The sequence below is a fragment of the Monodelphis domestica genome, chromosome 3 (genome assembly GCF_027887165.1).
Source record: "Monodelphis domestica isolate mMonDom1 chromosome 3, mMonDom1.pri, whole genome shotgun sequence".
In the NCBI taxonomy this organism is placed as follows: Eukaryota; Metazoa; Chordata; class Mammalia; order Didelphimorphia; family Didelphidae; genus Monodelphis; species Monodelphis domestica.
The window spans coordinates 292684191-292697179 of record NC_077229.1 but is presented as its reverse complement, the minus strand read 5'-3'; the positions used below and the strand labels follow the sequence as shown (position 1 = coordinate 292697179).

General features: G+C 33.8%; 1 protein-coding gene across 4 annotated transcripts in view; it reads left to right on the top strand.

The window, feature by feature from the left end:
* The window catches only part of PRKDC (protein kinase, DNA-activated, catalytic subunit), a 166211-nt gene that overhangs the window by 75245 nt on the left and 77977 nt on the right, over positions 1–12989 (top strand). For all 4 annotated transcript variants that reach the window (XM_056823884.1, XM_056823883.1, XM_056823882.1 and 1 more), the window contains 9 exons: positions 1029–1232; positions 1870–2055; positions 2452–2556; positions 3114–3281; positions 5220–5347; positions 6875–7079; positions 7972–8150; positions 8890–9058; positions 9389–9454. In XM_056823884.1, the coding sequence (XP_056679862.1) occupies positions 1029–1232; positions 1870–2055; positions 2452–2556; positions 3114–3281; positions 5220–5347; positions 6875–7079; positions 7972–8150; positions 8890–9058; positions 9389–9454 (1410 nt within the window). The remainder of the gene's footprint in view (positions 1–1028; positions 1233–1869; positions 2056–2451; positions 2557–3113; positions 3282–5219; positions 5348–6874; positions 7080–7971; positions 8151–8889; positions 9059–9388; positions 9455–12989) is intronic.

The following is a 12989-nucleotide window of genomic DNA, read 5'->3' as shown; positions in this document are numbered from 1 at the left end:
GGAGCTGGGTAGCTCAGTGGACTGAGAGCCAGGCCTAGAGATGGGAGGTCCTAGGTTCAAATGTGGCCTCAGACACTTCTTAGCCATGTGACCCTGGACAAGTCACTTGCCTAGCCCTTACCACTCTTCTACCTTGGAACCAATACACAGTATTGATTCTAAGACAGAAGGTGAGAGTTTTTAAATGAAAAAAAAAAGAATTAAAAAAAATGCTACTACTTGTGTTCATTTTGTTGACCAGTGTCCCTTTGAAATCAAGTAAAGAGAACAGGACTAAACTTGGCAGCAAGTACTTTCCTATGAATAATCACTTTGATTTACAGCCTATCAGAATGTCATTTGTTCTGCATATAGTTGGCACTTGATTTATATTATTTAAATTGAATGTTTATTGACCTCTATTTTAAAAATCAATTGGCAAACATTTAAGTGCTTTTTCTATTTTAGGTGTTGTGGCACTTGCTAATGAGTAGCAAAAGTAGTCTTTACAGGCTAGGAGGGTATACCTCAGAGGATAGAAGGAGGGCTCAGAGGTTTAGTGGGGGTGTAGTTGTTGGATGATTTAGGATTATGTGGGAATTTAAACCTCTTTCCAAATATACTTTGCAAAATAGAAAAGAAATGGTGTTCTTTGAGGTTTATTTCTAAAGGTTAGAAATGTGGCTATTCTTTTCTTTGGACAAAATGAGCCCATGTTCACATTAGGACTTATATGTGATATTTAAGGTGATTTTGAGTTAAAAATTTTTATAATTCTGTGTATCAAATCAGATTCTTTCATTGAGGTTGGAGTTTGGATTCCATTTGTCCTCAGTATATTTGTTGTAAATGAAAGTCTATCAGTGGTTCTTTCATTTTTATCTAGAATATTTTGCCAGACAGATGATACAATATAAATATTTTCAAAAGAAAATCGTCTAGAATTATCTTATATCCAATGTTTAATTTTTTAGTACTAACTGAGTTTTCTGATATTTTTCCTAAATGTATTTTAAGATGAGGATAAGTATCAACTTTTCTTTTCACAGTGTGAAGAGCTAGTGAATCTTCTCTTGAATACAGTGGTGCTCTCTGTGCCACTCTCAGGAACATCCCAGAAGAATCTAATCAGCTTCTCCCATGGAGAATATTTCTATAGCCTGTTCTCAGAAGTCATCAACATTGAGCTACTGAAAAATCTTGATACTGCTATATTAGAACTTATGAAATCATCTGTGGATAATGCCAAAATGGTATTGAACATTTCATTTGAATAATAATATAATAATATCTAGAAATTGTCACAAACTACTCGAATTATCTTGTCATTTCAAAGAAAACCATTGGTGAATTTCAAAACCTTTTTTTGGATACTTTCTAGGTCTCATCCACTGTTGAAATTTTGAGTTTCTTTGATGTTCAATTCTTCATGTTGCTTCATTTTCTAGAATATTTTATTTATTCTAGGTTTTTAGTATCTATAAAATCTGTATTGCCCTGAGCAGGCTAGGGCAAGATTAATTTAAGAAATGAAAATGTACACTATTTCTATTGGTGTATTTACCTTACCTATTCTATTAAAGTAGAATAGATGATTTCTTCAAATTTGTATATTCTTTTCTAAGATTAGCAATAGTTCTACCTGGTAGTGTCTACTGTAGAGAATTGTTTTGTGGCTATGTCATTAATTATAACTTCTTTATTAATTCAGAATATATTTAACTAGGTAAGTAGTCATGGCATGAAAAATATATATTTTTTTGGCCCCATTTGCAAAACTAAGCAATTTGTTACAATTTTTGCCAATCTCAAGATGCAAGAATATTCCTTTAAAATGATGCTGTATTTAAAAATATCACTCAATGATTGTAAAAAAAGTTTTCCTTTTAGGTGGGTGCCATTTTGAATGGTATGTTAGATCAGAGCTTCCGAGATCGAGCTGTACGGAAGCAACAAGGAATAAAATTAGTGTCGACAATTCTTCAAAACTGGAAGAAACTTGATTCATGGTGGGCCAAAGATTCTGCTCCAGAAAGCAAAATGGCAGTTTTGACTCTGATGGCTAAAATTCTCCAGGTATTTTGCAATTGTTTAAAATTACTATTGTATTTATAGCTTTCTCCATAATATATATTAATCAATTTCTTTCTGAAATTTCTTAAAAAACTGGTGCTGTGAAGAAAGGTTATGATTAATAGCATTGAAAAATTTGGATTTGTTAATAAAAATATTTGCTATTTTCATTCTTTGTAGGATAATCTTAATCTTGTATTTGTGGAGTGAGTTGTACTTTTGAGAGGGCTTTTTATATGTTTTGAATTTTTAATTATTTTAGAAAAAAATAATTAAAGCCTAAAGAATTATATTCCATTTGTGAAATTTAAAATATTGGAAAAATAGAAAGAAAATAATAGTCCTTTGGGACAGTACAAAAACTGTCAAATTATTATTGTTGATTTTTACTCCCTTCAGATAGATTCATCTGTATCTTTTAATATGAATCACGGAGCTTTCTTGGAGGTCTTCACTACATATACCAGTTTATTAGTTGATCCCAAGTTAGGTTTGAATTTAAAGGTAAGTTGAGTTTTGAATTCTTATAGAATGATGTAATAGAAGAAGAAAAATCCTTATGGCCTTAGAGAACTTTGGAAATTATTCAAGAAATCCACTTTTCCTCTTCTGTACTTGAGTGCCTTTCAACCACAATGAGGGGAGAGAATGGGTGTACTGTGCCAGTTGGGCACCGCTGGAGTCCTGAACCAGCTCTAGAGGTGTAGGCTTGATTCCTTCCTTATTGTCACGGAGCTATACAGATTAATATAAAGTCTGTATGAATTAACATAAAACATCCTGTGAGTTTGTAATGTTATTATACAAAATTTATACATATGTACAAGTTTACTAAGATTCTAGTTAATGGATGACCTTAAAAGAAGGTCAGCTGAGATTGAGGCTTTGATTCAGTTTTGACCCTTACAATAAGAGTTAAGCATTATACTGAGATAATTTGTTTCACTTGAGCTATCATTTTAATTACCTTTAGTAAATGATCATTTTAATTCACCAGTATAAATTATTGGCTGCTATTAGTACAATCTTATATGTCTATATTCCTGATGTTTCCTTGACAGAGTCAGTCTTTGATTATTCTTCCATTCTTTACTAATCTTACTGGGGAAAGACTTGCAGACCTTAAGCTTGCTCTTGAAAAGCTTGTGGCTTCTAATTTTCCTTTGACATCTCATGAGTTTGTCCAGGGAACTTTGAAGTACAACAACTATGTGGACTGCATAAAAAAGGTTAGTAATTTACGGAATTGTATAACTCTGAATTATTGGTTGTTAACCATTTATTTTCAAAAATAAAAATGAGATGATTAATGCAAATTTCACAAAATAGAAAAAACATTTTACTATGAGTAGAAAAATAATATTGAATCCTAAAAATTTGGAGTAATTCTGGAACAAGTGTCAATATTTCAGTATAGTTTTTCCATTTTCATTTATAATAATGGAAAGTTTTTCTGATGAGGTTATTATTTCTAAGCTATTCAAAGAACTTATTAAAATTTATAAGAATAAGAACTATTCCCCTCTTGATAAGTGGTCAAAGGATATGAATAGGCAGTTTTCTAAGGTAGAAATCCAAGTATTCTATAGCCATATGAAAAATGTTTAGTTCTCTAGTAATTAAAGACAAATTAAAACAACCCTGAGAAACTTTACACTCATCAGATTGGCAAAGTTTGCTAAAAAGGAAAATGATAGATTTTGGAGGCATTGTGGGATATTAGGTACAATAATGCACTTATTGGTGGAGGTAAACAATGTGAAACTACATATCAAAGTCAGTGAACTGTGTCTGTCCTTTGACACAGCAAAACATTTTTAGGCAAATGCCCCATGGAGATCAAAAGAAAGAGGAAAAGAACTTATATGTTTAAAATATTTATAGCAGATGACAAAAACCTCCCAGAAACTAAGGGGGTTCTGATCATTTTGGGATGGTATGAATAGATTATTATAAAATTTAAGCTTAATAATAATAACTCCAATTATTATTTTTCATAAAGTTGATTAATAATCACTTGAAGTAGAAAAACTAAAAAAAAGACCAAAGTATAAAACCTAATCTAACCTAACTGACCACCTCTGCCAAGCTCCCCAGCCACGTTCTGGGAAACAGAGAGAGTGGGCATGTCTCGCCCCTCACCTTTATCCTTTTTCTTGAACCTGAACCTGTAACCTTCAGTTCTGGGTCTTGTTCTTAGGGCTTTTCACTTGTGACCTCTGTTTGGCGCCTGCACGTGACATCTAGCCACGTCGAGAGGAGGGGATGATCTGGGGGGAAAGAAGCAGAGTTTGTCTATACATTATGGTATATATGAATGTAATGATATAAAGTTATGCTGTAACAAATGGTGAAGTCGTGGTTTAAGAGTAACTTGGGAAGATTTGTATGAAATGATGTAAAGTGAAGTAAACAGGACTAGGAAAACAATTTATGTATTAGCTACAATTTTGTAAAAACAAACAACTTGAGAGATTAAGAAATATAAGTCAAAGAGCAACCATAAGAGAGAAAATAGATTTTTGTTCTAAAGAATTCTTGAGTTTCCAGTCTTTTCTCTGAGGCATATTGACTTTATATTGATAAAAAATTAAGTTATTATTTACTTATTCTGAGTCTGGACACCCTTCCCCAGACAATTCTCTAAAACTGTTCAACATTAGTGGAATAGTTTGTTCACTGGGTGTTCCTCACATGGATGTATAGACACAGATCTCTCTCTGCCTCCCATCAATAAAATATATTTATGTTATTATACTTATCCATTTTTATATATCTATATACATGTATGTTTGCACATATATACATATACCTACATGTTTTTTCTAGATCACTGTAAAGTAATTTTCTAATCTTTATATTCTTTTGTTTTTAGACCCTTCACAAATATTGTTTTATACTATATGTGAATAAAGTGCTTTTTGGAATATTATCATGTTGGTTTATTGCATATACAAATTGTGTGTGATAAAGATCAGTTTTTACTCTTTCTCTCTCCATTTTCTTGGATATTGTGCCTTTCTAATAAGAGGTAGTTCTAATTAGGGAATATATGGTCTGGAATGTATGGGAAATATGAAAACAAAATCCTAAAACAAATATTTTTTGATTATCCTGTACATATCAAAAAGAAGCAGTAATATTATGACCAGAATTAATTTTCTCAGTTTCTAGATGCATTGGAATTATCCCAGAGCCCTATGTTATTACAATTCATGACAGAAATTCTTTGTCGGGACCAGAGACATGTAATAGAAGAATTGTTTCAAACTACTTTCCAAAGGATTTCTGGAAGGTAAATAATTTTTACAATTAATGAGATGCCTGTAGATACTTTAGAGTTTATAAAATTACATATTTTATCAATTTTTATTCTTAAAATGGCCCCATGAGATGGGATAATATAAATATTATTTCATTTTGCAGATGAGAAAGATCACAAAGATAAAAATGACTTACCCCAAGGTCACATAGCTAGCAAGCAACTGAACTGTATTTCAGACCCAGGTTTTTTGACTCTCGATTCAAATTTCTTTTCAGAACATTACTTTTGTATCCTCAGTAATGTAAAAGTAATAATGAACCACCCTTTCCATTGGACTATTGTGAGGTTCAAAAAAGATGTCTATAAAAACATTTTCTAATTATTAAGATTTGTTATTTAAATTTGAATGATTGCGATGATGATGATTGCAGGATCTGTAATTTAATCATCATGGATAATTCTACTAATGCAGTGATGCACCTATATAACTTAGTAGATTATTTATATTACTTAGTACATTTCATGGTCAGAAAATCATTTTATAACTCCACTGATAAAGAATTTCACTGACCTTAATGAGGCTTGTTTTTGGATAATAGACATGAGGTTTACCCCTAGAATTGGCAGTTGAAGCCTTTTTAGATTTCATTATAATTAAAAAAATATTTGAGAGACTAGTTCTTAGGTAAGCATATTGATTTTTTATTGATTAGGCTAGCATTTAACCAATAAATTAATAGGTCAGTGATCCTCTCAATGATCAAAGACCAGGAAGTTCATTTATGCAGGTCTGTGTACAGTTTGGGAGCTCATTATTTAGTCCCTCCCTTGGCATCTCAAGACAGCTCTGATTGGTGAATAGTTAATAAGGAGGTGGGCTTAGAGGTCTCAACTGGTCCCTCATTACTTCATCCCACTTTTAAATGGGTCAAAATTCAGTCTGGCCAATCAGTACCTTTAATCCTTTGGGATATAAACACATGGAGGTGCCTTTTACTGTCTGGGCACATGGAATGCACAAGTTGAACACTGATTAATGTAATGTTATAATGGTGAATCAAACACTAGCTTTGCAAATATCACAATCTTATTTGCAGTTGGGCAGCAAATTGGTTCAGTGGGTAGAGAGCCAGACCTGGAGACGGGAGGTCATGAGTTCAGATGTAATCACAGACTTCCTAGCTATGTGACCCTGGACAAGTCACTTAATCCCCATTGCCTAGCCCATGCCACTCTTCTGCCTTGGAAGCAATAAACAATAGTAATTCTAAGATGGTTTGAAAAAATCTCATTTCTGGATGGACAGATTATTTCTCTCAATGTTGTTTCCTCAATTTCTTCCATTTTAGGAAGGAAGAAAGATTATATGGTGGTGAGAAGAGGGAAAGGGACAACTGAGATTCTTTTAGGAGCTGGGAGATAACAGTTCTGTTTCCATTCCATTTGTTATGTATTAAATGGCTTTACCATTTGGATTTTGGTCAGTTTTGTACCAAAAGTTTAAAGTTGATTTTGTAGTTAATAATAGGAAAAACTCAAAATTCTCATTGTTCTCAGGAGTAGCTGCACCACACAAGTAGCCCTGCTAGATACCGTGCACAGAATGTTCCAGAAAGATGATCTATCAAACATTACCCGCCAGGCATTTGTGGATCGTTGTCTCCTCACTCTTTTGTGGCACTGCAGCTTGGCCGCCCTGCGGGAATTCTTTAGTAGTATTATAGTGGAAGCCCTTGATGTGCTGAAGTCCAGATTTACAAAGGTACCATATATTTAATAAATTAAACATTGCTTGTGGGTTTAATACAGAAGTCATCTAGATTAATGTTTGTAATAATATACGTTATGTTTTTGGTTAAGGCTTTAAAGAAACAGCTTCTATATTGCCCACTCACCCTCCATTTTAAAAGAGAGTATGTGTGTGTGTGTCGTGTGTGTGTATTTCAAGTACTTGGTAAATACTCAAATGTCAAACTATAAACTTGAATGAAATCTTAACATTAATCAGTTTAATTCTTGAGAGTCCTCTATAGTGAAATTCCTATATAAACAGTGTTATTATAGAGTTCACATTTTTCACTTCTTGGATGAGCACATGCAATTAATAATAGCTTCTATTTCTACTGCTTTCTTCAACCCATGAAATAGATAATACAAGTATTACACATTTTATTGTTGAAGAAGCTCAGGAGTTCAGATAAATGACTGGCCAATAACACAGATAATATTAGAGGCAAGACTTGCCCACATCTTTCCCCATTCTAAGTCCAGGAGTCTTTCCAGACTACTTCTCAAGCATAGTTATCTGGGCTCCTGGAATATATATAATGTCTAATTATCTCTATATGTATGTATATATAAATATAAATGCCCATGTAATGTCTATTTATATTTAAATATTTGGCCTTGGTATAACTAGTCAGTTATTTTATGTGACAATTGCATTATTAATTTTTATATTTGCACTTTTAATAAACATTGCTTCTTAGTTGGTGTGAGTGTATGTATGTAAACACCATGTATATTTTGAAAGGAATAGAAAGGTGCTAGTATTACTAGAAGTATTAATATTAATCTTATTATACTTGTAAGACTTACCAGTCTTGTATATTACACAGTAAAACTGAGCCATTTTTGTGTGTTCAATTTTTCAGTTAAATGAATTCACTTTTGATACTCAAGTCACCAAAAAGTTGGGCTACTATAAGATGTTGGAGGTATTGTATTCTCGTCTTCCGAAAGATGATGTTCACTCCAAAGAATCTAGAATAAATCAAGTTTTCCACGGCTCTTCCATCGTAGAGGGAAATGAACTCACTAAGACACTTATTAAGTAAGTTTTACTTAAGCCCATTTGTCATTTACATATACCATATGAAGGGATGTTAAATTTATATATCCGATAATAAAATGTAAATGCCAACATTTTTCATAATATAGTCCTTATTTTTTGTTATTAATAAACTTGGTTATACTTTAGCTTATTAGTGCATAGAGGATTTTTTCTCCATTCTGATCTTCTGTAAAGAAAAATATTCTGTTAATTTTTTCTGGTTCTTTCTCCTATAGTTTGTGACAGGATTTCAGAACTGTTGTTTATAATTCAATGTGTATTGCAAAAATGTGTTTATTTTAGGCTAATGTAACATAATGATATAAGACTTTATAACAAATAATGCATTTTTTCTTTTTCTTTTTTTTAACCCTTACCTTTTATCTTAGAATCGATAATGAATATTGTTTTCAAGGCAGAAGAGTGGTAAAGGCTAGGCAATGAAGGTCAAGTGACTCGACCAGGGTCACATAGCTAAGGCCACATTTGAAACCAGGATCTCTTATCTCTAGGCCTGGCTCACTATCTACTGAGCCGCCCAGCTGCCCCCAAATACAGCACTTAAGATAGCAATATCAACTCATCATTAGATGGACTGTATATATAGAAATGTTACTTTAATAGAATTACTTTGCCTAAGGGTATTGAAAGCCATAGATAGTTGAGGCTGTGACATATCATTAGTTCAGAGTGTGGGTTCAGATGGAAGATTAACTGGTCATTTTGTTGTGTCCTACAGGTTGTGTTATGATGCATTCACAGAAAATATGGCAGGTGAGACTCAGTTGCTGGAGAAGAGAAGGCATTATCATTGTGCTGCCTATAACTGTGCCATTGCTATTCTCTGCCGAGTATTTAGTGAAATGAAATTTTACCAGGGCTTTCTATTTACTGAGAAACCAGAGAAGGTGAGTCTTTCGAGAGAAATTTTCTACCCTAACTATTGCTCACTTTGTGTTTTATGTTAGATTAAGGAATTATATTAAGCCAGTGAAACTGTAGCCGACTCATATAATCACATTCTTTCCATAGTATTTCTAGGTAGATGTGGATGAATATAAATATCATTGTTATAGTTTTGATTTTCTCTCTTACGGGCCTCATAGTATCAGCAGAAAATGTTTTCTTGTATTTAAGTAATATCTGTTGACTCATCTAAATTTGATGAAAACTTTCATAATTCTATTACTTTTTATTTTCTTCATATAACATGTTTATATTTATGCTTTGTTTTTCAGAACTTTTTTATTTTAGAAAACTTGGTAGACCTGAAACACTGCTATACTTTTCCTGTAGAAGTCGAGGTGAGTAAAAATTTTCTGTGTTCAGTGTAAACTTTAAATTATTGATAAGTATTTTTTGTAATCATTTTGAAACTTCATTTAAATGAAACCTGCTTCATTAAAACTGTCAATCAGATATTTTTCCTATGTTTGATATTTAGGAGAAGGGCCAAATGAAAACAAAATAAAGTGATATTAGGACTTTGGACCAAAAAAAACTTTGAAGTTCTGGTGCCTATTCATATTCAGCCCCTTCTCCTATTTCTGGCATTTTGATAGATCTTTGACTTCATTGGTGTGAGAACTCCCTCCATCAATGTGAGTTAAGACTCCTCTATGCCTTCTCATTCTTAATTATTATTTTGTATATTTTCTAATAAATCTTATTTGGAGAATATGCCCAGTAGGGATTGTAATTGGATATCTTCAATTCATTGACTATCATTGTACAAAGATCATACACACCAGTTGCTCCAACAGTTAAATGAAAGTTTTTAGATAGACCAAGTTCGGTGTGATAACATTATCTGCAAATTTGTTGTTTGTTTTTACAACTCTTTAGAAGACAAGGAGGGTGGACAGAGGAATCTGCACAGTCTTACAGGACCTTTTTGTGATTTTGTCTATTGATTTCTGTGGCTAAAAAATTATAAACCTTCAATTTTATCCTTTGATGTTAATGCCTTAACTTAGGGTCACCTCCACACCCGGAATAGGACATTAGAATAAAATTTTAGTGAAGTCCTATTTGTTGTAATAATAATCAGGTACAGAATTATAAACCTGAAGGATTACAAAATTCAGTAGCACCAATGAAAAACTTAGGTTCAGTATATCCTTTTTTTTTAATTTTGGATTTTTTATATTAATAAATTTCCACATATGTTTTTCCAAAGTTATATGATCTATGTTGTCTCCCTCCCTTCTCTTCTCCTCCTCTTGGAGCTGACAAGCAATTCAATCTGGGTTGTTACATGTATTATCATGCAAAACACATTTCCATATTACTTATTTTTGTAAATGAATTATCTCATAAAACTAAAACCCTAAAACATAGACTCAAATAAACAAGTGATAATCATGTTTTCATCTGCATCTGAACTGCAAAAGTTCCTTCTCTGGAAGTGGATAGCATTCTTTTTTCATAAGTCATCAGAATTGTCCTGGATCCTTATATTCTTGAGAGTGATAAGTCTATCACAGTTGATCATTCCATAATATTGCTGTTACTGTGTACAGTGTTTTCCTGATTCTGTTTGTTTCACTCTGCCTCAGTTCATCTAGATCTTTCCAGCTCTTTCTGAAATCATCATGTTCATCATTCCTTACAGTTTAGCATTCCATCACCATCAGATACCACAGTTTGTTCAACCTTTCCTCAATTGATGGACATCCCTTCAATTTCCAGTTCTTTGCCACCACAAAAAGCATTGCTATAAATATTATATATTCTTTTTTTTTTTTTTTTAAAGTTTTAATATTATTTTATTTGGTCGTTTTCATACATTATTCACTGGAAACAAAGATCGTTTTCTTTTCCTCCCCTCCCCCCCCCCCCCCCCCCCCCCCCCCCCCCGCCTTTCCCTCTCCCATAGCCGACGCATGATTCCACTGGTTATCACATGTGTTCTTGACTCGAACCCTTTTCCCTGTTGTTGGAGTTTGCATTATAGTGTTCATTTAGAGTCTCTCCTCAGTCTTATCTCCTCCAACCCTGTGGTCGAGCAGTTGCTTTTCAGCGGTGTTTTTACTCCCACAGTTTATCCTCTGCTTGTGGGTAGTATTATATATTCTTTTAAAGCCTTTTGGGCATGCTTCCAGTTTGTCTTCTAGAATGGTTGATCAGTTCACAACTCCACCAGCAATGCATTAGTGTCCCAATTTTGTCAAATCCCTTCCATTATTTATCAATTTGTTGTCATATTGGTCAATCTGTTAGGTGTAAGGTGGTACCTCAATGTTGTTTTGATTGGCATTTCTCTAATCAGGAGGGATTTAGAGGTTCAGTATATTCTGAAGCACATTTCTGAAATAATTCAATCAAAATAGGTTGAAGAAAGAAGCATTTTCCTGAAGTTTGACTGTCATTAGTTGATTGAAGTTTTTCTAGATTACAATAGGTCAAGGGAGAAATGTTATATTCTCATTTATTATGGGAAGAGTACTTTTCCTCATGGTAGAAATCAACACTAATCCACAGCATGAAAAGCCTAAGGTCATGGAGCAGGCCATGGCACAATGTGGGAGGCTGCTCTTCAGAGCCATAGAACATAAATACCATATGAAAACAGATAGTGCCGAGTGGGCCAGAGAGAGATTCTAGAGGAGATTTAAAGAATAATCAAAACCAATATGAAACTATGAAGTAGGAGTAATTAGGGGCTGCCAGAAGTCAGACTTTAGATTTTGGGGTTCAGTCTGAAAAATGAGAAGTTATGATTTTTAAAAAATTTCATTGAAAACTTTTGATGATTGAGGCCATGATGTATCATGAGGTCAGAATATTTGGTTCAAATCAAAGATTAATTGATCTTAAAATGTTATTAGGAGTGAGAGGGGGCAGCTGTGTGGCTCAGGGGATTGAGAGCTGGGCCTAGAGTCAGGAGGTCCTGGGTTTAAATCTGACCTCAGACACTTCCTAGCTGTGTGACCCTGGGCAAGTCATTTAACCCCACTGCTTAGCCCTTACCCCACTTCTGTCTTAGAACAAATGCACAGTATTGAAGGTAAGAGGTTTTTTTTTTTTCAATGCTATGGGAATGGTAGCTGAGGAAAGAATAAGAACTTGGAAACTTTACTGTAAATTGAGTTACAAAATTGAAGATAATTTTCACACAGACATGAAGAAAAACTAATCCAACCTGGCAGGATGAGCAGTACTGAGGGAAATGAACTCACTAAGGTGACATCTTAGAACTTGCTGAGAGTTTAGTTCATTGTCTTCTGCAGATGTCCTTTCCATGTGGGGAATTAGTAAAGCAAAAGAAAAAATTTATTCTACTGCTCACCTCTAGCCTTTACACAGCACTTATCAGGTTATCAGAGCACCTCCCACGTATTCTCTTCTTTGATCCTCACTACGGTCTTGTGAGGGAAATGCTATTATGATCTCCCTTTTACAGATGAGAAAACTGACTCATCCAGAGTCACGTGTAAGTGTACAATTCAAATCTTTCCGACTCCAGTTTCAGCACTTTCCATTGCTTCCCAAGTGAAATGCAGCCAAAATAACGGTCCATGAGATGAGATAATTGGGGAACTCCATAAAGATCCAACTTTGTTATAAAAAATATAAACCATAGCCTGAAGGCTTGTGAATCTAGAGCTATAAGGATCCAGAGAACCAACCCTCTCCTTTTTCAGATAAGGAAGCTGAGAGCCAGAGAGGTCTGCACTTTCCTAGGGTTCTTGTGTGAGGATTTGAGCTCTGGTTTGGTGAATCTGATTTTAGCATCTGGCCACTGCCTTCTCCCTCCCATTACCCTTCATTACCCTTCTCTAATCAGACCATAATCTGGAATATTTTTATAGAGTCTCAAGTGCCACATTTTAGGAC